At 44.5% G+C, this 10,683-nt stretch overlaps 1 protein-coding gene across 4 annotated transcripts in view; it reads right to left on the reverse strand.

Moving 5' to 3' along the window:
- LOC8041872 overlaps positions 1 to 10,630 on the reverse strand; it is a 43,158-nt gene extending 32,528 nt beyond the window's left edge. The window contains exons 1-3 of one of the 4 annotated variants that reach the window (XM_040500997.2): positions 10,416 to 10,630; positions 142 to 181; positions 5 to 61 (exon numbers count right to left, since the gene is read on the reverse strand). In XM_040500997.2, the coding sequence (XP_040356931.2) occupies positions 5 to 61; positions 142 to 169 (85 nt within the window). In that variant the 5' untranslated portion in view covers positions 170 to 181; positions 10,416 to 10,630. Of the gene's footprint in view, positions 1 to 4; positions 62 to 141; positions 222 to 9,952; positions 10,172 to 10,415 lie in introns of those variants that run through there. The other 3 variants (XM_040500996.2, XM_029971685.4, XM_040500999.2) reach the window with 3 other exon arrangements.
- Positions 10,631 to 10,683: the final 53 nt, after the last annotated feature.

A 10,683-nucleotide genomic window follows, 5' to 3' on the forward strand; every position in this document is an offset into this window, starting at 1 on the left:
TTACGTCCTTTGCCGACCGCATCTTGTGCCCTTGTAGAGCACACGAGAGCCACGAGAAGAACTGCGAAAGTAAAAGCATGACTGGTAATTGCACTGTTTGTGTGAAATGCTGCAAGACTGCAAAGAATATGGCAGACTTACAAAATGCTGCCAAAAAGTCTTGCCCCATTTCGAGCTGCGTCTGAAAGGACAGAACAGCCTTTTGCCTCGAATGCCTCCCCATACGGCCACAACATAAAAACAATCAAATTCACTGCATCTACCGAAGGCCCATTGCACACGATTTATGCGTGCTAATGCCTCGTCATCATGACCTACGCCATTCATTTAGAATTTGGATACTCTATGTCTGCGAAGGCATGAAACTTCTACCAACATGTTGACAACTGCTATGTTACATCTCAGTAGTTGTGCACAGCATTACCAAGGGTGGAGAGGTGAAAGCGCAATCCAAGCCGTTGAAGACGAGGTGAAGAAGGAACTCCCCTCTTACCCCAACTCTTTTTTTGTCCCCCTTGGAGATTAGCCTGTTATTCAGAGTTCACACAAAAGTGACTTTCCTCTCTTTCCCCCCCAGTGGCTTCCACAGCAATGCATGTGACTAGTGAGATGGAGTACAGGTCTTTGGACAACATGGGAATGCTGCTATCTTCGGTGCAAGCAGCACTTGCCTAATTTTTACTGTCAGAAGCATGGCATGAATAGGTCGACTCAATTTTCCTGAGAGAACATGATGCTCATGACTAAAATCGGTCCAGCAAGTAGACAGGTATGCAATTGCACAGTGCTGGGGCCCAGCATTTTGAGGAGAGCTATGTGCAGTGTTATCAAAGGCACAGGTGCTAAAACATGCAGTTCCCTGAAATGATGCCTCAACGAACACTCACTCGTGCAAGAAAAGCACTTTGTACCCTCGCGCTGGTGTCTCCGACAACGTAGTAAAGAACTCTTTGTGCTAGTGAACTTTGAAATGGTCATGTTATCTGGCCTGCCCACAGCTGGACGAGGTCAGTCGATTAACTGTTCGACTTTTCCTTGTAACCACAAGGTCTTTGCAACCTCACATTTTTGTTTGGTAAAAGAAAACTCCCAAAAGAAAACTTGCCCGTTCGCTTCGTTGAACTTTGTTTTGGGTTTGGTAGGTCTTGGATTTTGAATGTAGAGATTCACTTTGTGCATACACATTTTTATATGTTCATTTGTATGATAACAAGTTTCAATCGTGATGTAGACCGTGCCTGTAACAGTACTTACGTCTCCTATTCCTTCTTTCTGTCTCAATCTCAATTCTCTTGCCAAAAAAATAAAATATTCCTGCTTCTGAGCGGCGTAGAAAACCAAAACGCTCCCCAATGAGCTTACAAAGGGAAAGGAAGGTCCTTAAAGTGCAACTCCGCTCAATTCCAAAGATTTCGGAATAGTAAGCGATTTCACATTAAAAAGCACTAACAAAATACACTATGTCTTTTGCTTCGCGAAAAATGGGATATATACATAGTAGTTAAATCTAATTTTAAACAAGAGCAGAAATCGAAACCGAAACTTCGGCTCCGTCTGGCAACATTGGCTTCGGGCCGCCAAGAAGTACAGGGGGATATGGGTTGGGCATCTTTAGAGAGTAGAAAAGCGATCAGTCAGGTAAACTCTGAACAAGGACTAGCTGAAATTGAGGACACATGGTGGGCAGGAAAAGTGTACAAGTATCTGTGTATGAAAAGTCTAGACAATAAGTGGACAAACCGAACCTGCAAGCTGAGATCTAAATACCTTCAAAGAGATGGGGCCGATTAGAGCATATCAGTAGAAAAGGGAGTAAAGGAAGCTAAGAGGAAATTGTGGGAAGAGATAATGTAGGAAAAATCAGCTTTAACAAAATACAGGGCACAAAAACAAGAAATAAAGAAGGAACAGTTGTATGATAATTCATTGGGGAGCTCATTGCTGTTTGAAGCTAGGACAGGCATGCTAAAGGCTCTGTTATACTCCGACGTAACGCGCGCGCAAGAGAACGCTGGCCGAAGTCGGCTACGTCACGTCAGTCACGCCGCACGCGTCAAAAATTCGACCTCTTTATACTCCGGCGGCCCTGGCGACTCCCGTGGGTGTGCGTCGGTGGGCCGCCGGCGTGGCGCATGCGCAGAATCTGACTACGAGGGCACGTTTCCTGTAAAAGTGCGCCACTTCCGGTTCCTTTTCATTTCGAATAGCAGACGAGAATGCTCGCGCTTCTTGAGCGCAAAGTTCGAGCGATGGTGTGGACGTACCTTGCACGACGAAAACTCGCACTTGCACTGCACTGTTGGTGCACCGCCTGCGCCGCAAGCGTAGGCGGTCAATGTACATACGGTACATCTTTGACAAGCGCCCGGTCTACGGTACTCAAGCTTCCTCGTGTCATAGACACATGAGTGAGGACGAATTCCCTCGATCAGCTTCTCGACGACCGAGATGTCCGATTCTTCAAACATGACGCCACACGGAGTGGTGCTCCTGTCGTCTGCTATTGCTCGCATTCGCCGCGCTTCCCGCGCGACGCCCGCCGGGAGCCAGCGCGTGATGCATCCTGGTCCGGCGTCGCCGGCGTGGCCGGCGCGGAATACCGCATGCTCCATTTTGGCGTCGAGGCGGTCAGGCTGCGTCGAACGCCGCCGGTCGCGTCTGTTACGCCACGACGCCGGAGTATAGAGCGTCGGGTTTTCGCCGACGTGACGTCGCTGTGACGCGCTCGCACGCGCGCACGCGTTACGTCGGAGTATAACAGAGCCTTAAGAACGAAAAAATATAGGGTTGAATTCAAGGAAATAGACACTCCATGCAAAGTATGCAACTGCAGAAGAACAACTATGGAACATGTAATTTAAAGGTGTACAGGGCTTCGCCCCACCCCGTTGGGGGGGGGGGGGGGGAGGGGGGGGGGGGAATGACAACCGATTTGAAGGGGGCACTGGGATTTACAGACATGGATGGACAAATGAATATTGAAAGAATTGTGGTAACTAAGAGGAGATTGGAAGATTGGTGGAAAAGATCTAGGGAGGGTGAAAATACAGATAGAAATAAGCAATGGAAACACTTTAAGGGGGGGGGGGGGAGGGTTGTGTTAGAAGAAAATTTATACAAATTTTAAAGGGATGACGAAATGTTAGGCTAGGTGGCGCAAGCTGCCGCCCGTTGCAAAGGGTATAGCCATTACTATCCATCAATCCATCCAAAATATGGCTATCACGTGGTACAAGATGTCACTCCTCTACAGAATGATGGGCGGGACTGCGGCAAGCGTGTGACAGGCGCAAGCGTCATCTGCACCGAACTCTTCACCACATTTTGATGTCTACGACATTCGACGATGTCTGCACAACTGCGGCATCAATCTGCGCACATAGTGTGAGCGAAACTCCGAGAGACAATTATCGCGAACAGTGAGAAGACGACGGGAGTTGTGATGCGGGAGACAGCCGTAACAGCGGGACGCGTCCCAAGCGCGCTGCGCAGGCGCGATACACCAATCCCGTGGACACCGCCGAGCACCGAGAGGTAACGTTGCTGACTTCACCCGTTACACTTGCCCGGAGAAGTAAAAACAAACAATTAAGGGCAATGGTGATGACATTTAGCTCAATGTTGGCTACGCCCACGCCATATCCTCGATTGCGCTGTTGGTTGCGGCTCAATTCGCTTGCTAAAGTCAGCCGATTTCGGCAATTTGGCAAGTTGCAAAGTCTGCCGGACAGTTTAAGGAACATTTAGACGAAACTAGGTTGTAATATTTGACGTCTAGTCTTCCTAGGTGATACTGAAGAGGACTGCATTGTCTTTTCAGAAACAAAAATGAAGAGTTGCCCTATAACCAGGCCCAAGCAAAGACATAGCTTAGCAATAGGATGCCTGATAAGACCCTTCAAGTAAATACAAAACAACGCAAAAAAGGACAGGCAAGAAATCAAAGTTGGAGCGAGCTACCTTACAAAGTCATGAAACATCCACGGTAGAGTGCCTTGGATAGTTCTCATGCCATTATCACGACCATTATCACAGTACATCAAGTCCAGTATATTCTGGCGTTAGTTTTCCCAACTATCCATAGATGGTGCCACCATTGTGTTGTTCTGACTTCTAAGGTTGAAATCCATGTGTCTATTCTGGGGTTTGGGAGTACAGAGCGCGACACTGTTAGCGCGAACAAGCGATCGCCGGTTTTTTCAGTTTTTCTCCTTTAAACCAAGGGATGTCATCCAAGGTATTAGTGCTATGGAAAGAGCCCACCGATAAAATTTTGTGTTCGCTAATATTATTTAGAAGTAAAATGCGAAAATGCGCCGATGTCGTGTTCGCGCTAACAGTGTCGCGATGTGTACATAAAAATTAGCAGTCAACTCATCTCTCTACTTGCAAGTTGCAGCTGGTTGTCTTTTTCTTGGCATTGTTGCACTGGGTCGCGACAATGCGGCCAAATGTGGCAGCAAGCGCTTCTTCATATCCCGCAGGTAAGCTTGGGCTCTGTGCCTCCTTATTCATTTTCTATTTTTTTTTTTTATTTCTTTTGAATTACAACATAAAGCTAGCAAGAAGTCAACAAATGCTGCACGCTACAACTATTGAAACCCCTCCGCAAGATAGTTTTCTGGTAGCTGAAGAGTGGGGTGTGGCGGTATGCAGTACTTTTGTTGGGGTCCCTCAGCAGGTGGCCTGTCTACTCCATTTTGAAAAGCAAATGAAGGGGGACAGATTATGAAACTTATGATTTCATAACCAATCTGATGCAGTCAGTTTTGTGTGAAATAACATTGGGCAAGTGGGAAGAAATGGACATGTGCCAAGAGATGGTGTCCCTCTAAAGAAAACACAACCTTGCAGAAATTGTGTTGCTAAAAATTCTGAGGTAGTAAAATTCACACGAAAAAGATGAGTCACTATTTTTCTGTGTAATTATGCTTCGCCAACCAGCCGTTTTGTCTACACTACAACGGTTCCTGTAGGGCAGGAGTCTCAAACGTGCGGTCTGCGATTCTCTGGGATGCGGCCCACAAGTGTCCTATGGCTGCAAGCTCCCGTCTATGCCTCGAGCACTGCATGCAACCTAAATAATAACCTCTTGTAGTTCATTCATTTTCACTAAAAACGTAGCCGACACGCCAAAAAAAAAGTTTTGTTTCATGCTAGGCGTTGAAATGGCATATCAGGACATTACAAAAAAATTTTTTCACTATAGAGTTGCGTAGTTCTTTTTTACAAAAAAAAATAGAAATACGAGGCCCAATTCAAAGTTCCCGCCAGTGCACTGTGACGTAACAGCGTACCGCAAGGTGTCGGGGCAGTGAGAAGGGAGGCATCGCCGGAAGTCACGCGAGTTGTATCCCTCGTCGTGCTTACCGCAAGCGCGTGTAATATTTTTTTTTTTATATTTTTGTTATTCTCCGCATCTCCTTAGCGATCCAAGCAGACAAGGTTTCTTTATTTGTTTTTCATTGCTTAACGTTGCTGTAAAGGTAGAAGAAGAGTCAGTAAATTGACGTGATCAACCGCAATGCCTAGAAGGTGCTGTGTGAGGGACTGTCCCGGTATTTCAGCAACTGAAGAAGAGATCACACTGCATGCATTTCCGAGAGACATACAAGAGATGGACCGGTGGCTAACTGCGGTTCTCGCAGGACAGCTATTAGAATATGTGGGTAGGCGATGGATACGCTCGCACTTTAGTGATGAAGACTACAACCCTAGGCAAAGTTTACTAAAACTGCCCAGCCTGCCCCACACCTAGCGTACGAATCGCTGGTACGCCGTGTACCAGTATTTCCTAAAATTACAACAAATTGAAAATGTCAAGGTAATTCCTGTGCGGTGATTTTCGTTCAACTCCAGCCTCAACTTGTAGACTGTAGGCAACAAAACTAGACTAACTTGTGAATAACCCTGGGCATTGGAAACTTCCTGTCGTGAAGTTCGAAGTATGCAATCTTGAGCATTGTTATATTCAAGCAAACGAGTGGGAATTCTTTGTGTGATGTTATGCAACCTATCAGAAGCTGCGATTCCACAGCCCACAGTACCAGTATTATGTTATCTGGTTTGGAATTTTTTTTTTAATTCCCACGTTGATGAACCGATACATCCATTTGAAAAGACACAACTATTTAACAAAAATATTCCAGTTCAGCCGGCAACAGCGCTCAAATGGCATCTTCCGCCTGGAGAGCATCCGATGATTCAACGACCTCGGCGTCTGAACCTTCAGCAATGCGATCGATCGGGTTAGCAATCCTAATTTCTGCGAGCGTTCTAATTTTTTTTTTTTTTTTTAAGTTGATAGCTTGTTTTGTGCCCAGTATAGCTCTGTACTATCGGACTGACGGCATGCACTCGTACACTGGCTTGTACTCTCAACGCTTTCATCATTGACCTTCATCATGTCGATCCACTGACTCTTCGTCCTCAGCTTTTACAGCACGCAAACTAACCAATGGTGCAGCGATAAACAGCTAGTGGAACTGAAACTTTGTTTTCTACGATCACTCGTACGAGGAGCAGAATAAAAAAAATTAAAAAAAAAGTCTTGGGCACAATTGCGGATAGCACAAGGAGTGAAACTCGCGTAACTTCCGGCGAACCCACTTTTAGTGACGTAGGTCGATGCCTCGCTTTTGACCACCCCGACACCTTGCGGTACACCGTTACGTCACAGTGCACTGGCGGGAACTTTGAATTGGGCCTCGTATTTCTATCTTTTATAAAAAAAACTATGCAACCAGGGATGGGCAAAATACATGCGAATATGTATCGAAATACAAATACAAAATACTTCGTCAAAAATGTATTTAATTACAAATCTAATTACATTTCCAAAAAAAGCATTTAAATACAAGATACAAATACAACCAAATGTATTTGGTCTCCTCCAAATACTTTTCCAAATACATTCCTCAAAATTTGCGTCAGCGACTTCAGGGCACCTACAACGGGTTTCTGAGTATCTCATTTTAATTTTGCATCGCACACTCGGGATTTAGTGTGCGAGGCTCTAGTAACGTAATAGAAATATAATCGCAGAAAAATGTAATCAGCTTGGACGTAATAGGTGAAAAAAGTATAGAGCTTCAAGCAGTTTTTTTTTTGTCGATTACATTTTGGCATTAGATCAACAAAGAACCGAGACGACCAAGACGCGCAGCGCTAGCTAGGGAATTTTTTATTGTTCCAACTCGCGCCAGTTACGAAAATCTGGACGACCCGCGCATTTAGAATGTTCCAGGCAAAAATATGGATGAAAATCAGGCTGGAAAGCATCACAAGTTGTCACAGGCACTTATTTAGCCTGTCTGCCTGTGAACGTCGATTTCGTCACTATTCTTGCCCTGGACTAGCACCGTAATCACAAAGTCACTAAACGCTTGTGCTCGATTGACAGACACTGCATTCGGTACAGAACGTAGTTTTCTTCCTGCTCTGGACAGTGACAATAAATTTGAGGGATGTATTTTCGCCCACAAAATTGTATTTAATTACAATTGTATTTGAAATACACACGTTTTAGTATTTAAATACACACGTGAAATACATTACCCAATTTGTAATTAAATACAAATGCAAAATACACAAAGTATTTGAAATACGTATTTCAAATACTTGTATTTGAAATACTGCCCATCCCTGTATGCAACTCTATAGTGAAACAATTTTTTTGCATCCTGATATGCCAATTCAATGCCTAGCATAAAAAAAAAGTTTTTGGTGTGTCAGAGGCCTTTTAAGACGTTTAAACATATTTGGCACTAATCTGTCTTCTTTCAGGTCGAGGAATGTTTTCTTAGATACTGCTAAGACACAAGTATTTTCTTGTAATTCTGCACTAAAAATTGTCAGGAAGGCAAAAACTACCATACAAAAAGAATTTCTTTTCTATACATATTCAACTCTGATATTTCCCGAGTGAAGTGAGCGACATAGCAATGATTGCATGCTTGGTTTCTAGTTGTATTGAAAAATTCCAGCACGTTAGCTGGATAGTGGTATTTTAAATCTTGTGATTGCATTAGGTACAAACCCCAAGTTACCAGTTATATGAATAAATAAAAGCTAACGGCTGCACAGGCAAAACAAACATTTCACAAAAAGCAAACAGCACAAGGTCCCTTCTTTAGCAAATCTCTGGGTGCCACTAAAAAAGTTGGCTGCTTTGCAGCATGGAAGACCATAGCTCTTGTTTTCTTGTTTATTTTGTCCCGATATATATAGTGTCTCAAGTCACCAGGCTCGATCTAAAATGGACCATAAAAATCGACGCCTGCACGTAGCAATCTAAACTTTTCATCAAAGGTGTTTTTCACAGGTCAGCTTTTATTGTAAAATTACAAAGTGTAGCTCTCTTTCTGTAAAACATAGGGCTAAAAAACTTGCCAGAGTCAACGGCGGATGGCGACGCAGACGACAGAGTCGAGTTGCGGGGTGTGTTTGGCACACGCATTCACAGATGGCGTTGGGAGCAGCGTCCAAAGGTGTAACCGTCCAGCGAAAGAAAGCAGATGACACGCAGACGAAATCCGTTGGCAGCAAAGTGCCATCGTTATGCAAACACGTTTTCTTTCCCTTTGCTTTCATTATTTGCATTTATTTTTTTAACCAAAGGTACATTACAAAAAGATTATATTTGTTTTAATAAAGCACGGTGGTTGCGAGCAGTCTCGATAAGGAGGTAGCGCCATCTATCAATACGTGCGCCAATCCTGCCCCGCTACTTGACTTGGTCGTCTGCGTCGCCGCCTGCCGTTGACCTTGGCCCTATTTTTTACAAAAAGAAAGTTATGTTTTGTAATTTTACAAAAAAAAAAATGACTTGTGAAATACACCTTTGACGAAAGATCTAGACTGCTACGTGCAGGTGTTGATTTTTACGATTTTTACGGTCTATTTTAGACAGAGCCAGGTGACTTGGGACACCCTATACATGGGTTGCATGTGACGTCATTCAAAGATCGCTCCGATGACCACCAAAGAAGAGGGCAAGAAGGAGCTCCCCTCTTATCAAAACCTTCTTTTGTGCCTCCCGGATTTGCACAGGCGTCGCTATTCCCCTCCCAGAAGATTATAGAAGATTAACCCGTCACTCAAAATTCGTATAAAAGCAGCTTCCCTTTCCTCCTCTTACATGGTGGTCAAAAGTTTGCGATGCGACAACAGTGCAACCCATGTATATATCAAAGCCTACACCCTATGTTGGCTCTCGACATTTTGGGGTGGGTTATCTGGTTCCCACTCGAATGAGTTTTGAGTGTGGGGGCCCCTGCTGCAAGGCATATGTCGTGTTGGCTGTGAAAGAAGCGAGGACTGGAGGTGCTGCGAGCGAGAAAAGTGGAGAAAGGATAGAATAAAGATGTGCGTCACGCTCTGTGACTAGGCTAATCCACTGTCGGTCCATTTAATTACAACACAACAGCATAGCTTCATCATTAACAGCCAGAGCATTGCATTTGCCTCGCAGTTACATCGTTAACTGCCCGAGCAAGTTGCATGCCTCGTCCAAATTATCTGCTGCCATCAGCTGGTTGACAAAATGTCGTTCCAACATGTGGATCACAAAACGCGGGTCGATAGAACGATGTTCAGCAGAAGTGCGTACCACTTCATTTGTGACGCAGTACCAGCAACTGGAAACACGATAAAACAAAATTTCGCAAAAGTTAGAAGGCCGGCCTCAAAATATATTAACGAGATTAAACGTTGAGCGTGTAGGAAAACGAAAAAATGTGTCGAAAAACGAGCACGCTCAGTGAGTCATCACCCGGTGTGACTCGGCTTGGGCGAGACGCAAAACGGGCTTCGTGCGCAACTTCTACTCGCATGATTCGTTCAGCAAATCTGCAAGCTAAAACCGTCACCACACAAGTATCAGTTCCCATGCGTTGAGACTTGTACATAAAAGCAAAAAATAAAAGACCGAAAGGTATGCGTGCATGCTCACCGACGAACGCGGCGTCTGGCCGCGTGTTCGTTCCAAGAAAACGTTTATATATATAAAGCTTTTAAGTAATACACTGCGAAAGAACAGGCAGCGTTTTCTTTTTGATGCAGTAGACAAAAAAATTAGGGTGGTTTAAGCGCAAGTACTCTAAAAATTAGCCGCAGATCGTTTTGAAGAGGTGTGACCAACGCGGCATGGCGGTTGGGATGAAACGAAACTTTGCCACGCTACCGGTGACGCTACTTTTTACTGTTTCTTTAACACCGGTATTTATGACGCAATCTGAAATCCGTCTGAAATAAACGTGATTATTAATATTTGCATCATAATTCAAAAGCAGAGGCTACGTCAAGTAATATGTGCGTGAGGATCGTATCGGCCCGTGGAGGAAAAATAGCGACCGAAGAGGCGGAGCAAGTTGACGATCAAATCGCGTTTCGTAGTTATTGACAAGACAACCTACGTTTCTCCCGTGGGTGTTGGTTGCGAATATTGTGGTTTGGGTGAGGCTCCAACTTATCTGCAACACTTTTTTTACAACACGCACAGCAACAGAGTTAAACCCGTTCAACTTGCAAATGCAGCTGCAGCTGCACAGACTGCAATGCACGGCAACACAAAACAGGAGAAGCACGTACTGTACAAGGTGCAAATAAAACGCACAAAAAAGAAAGAAAAGTGACACTGCGAGCGACACAAGTGGCCAAAGACTGCCGTGTCATTAATTTCTA

This window comes from Ixodes scapularis, unplaced genomic scaffold, assembly GCF_016920785.2.
Source record: "Ixodes scapularis isolate PalLabHiFi unplaced genomic scaffold, ASM1692078v2 PGA_scaffold3__209_contigs__length_174095766, whole genome shotgun sequence".
In the NCBI taxonomy this organism is placed as follows: domain Eukaryota; kingdom Metazoa; phylum Arthropoda; class Arachnida; order Ixodida; family Ixodidae; genus Ixodes; species Ixodes scapularis.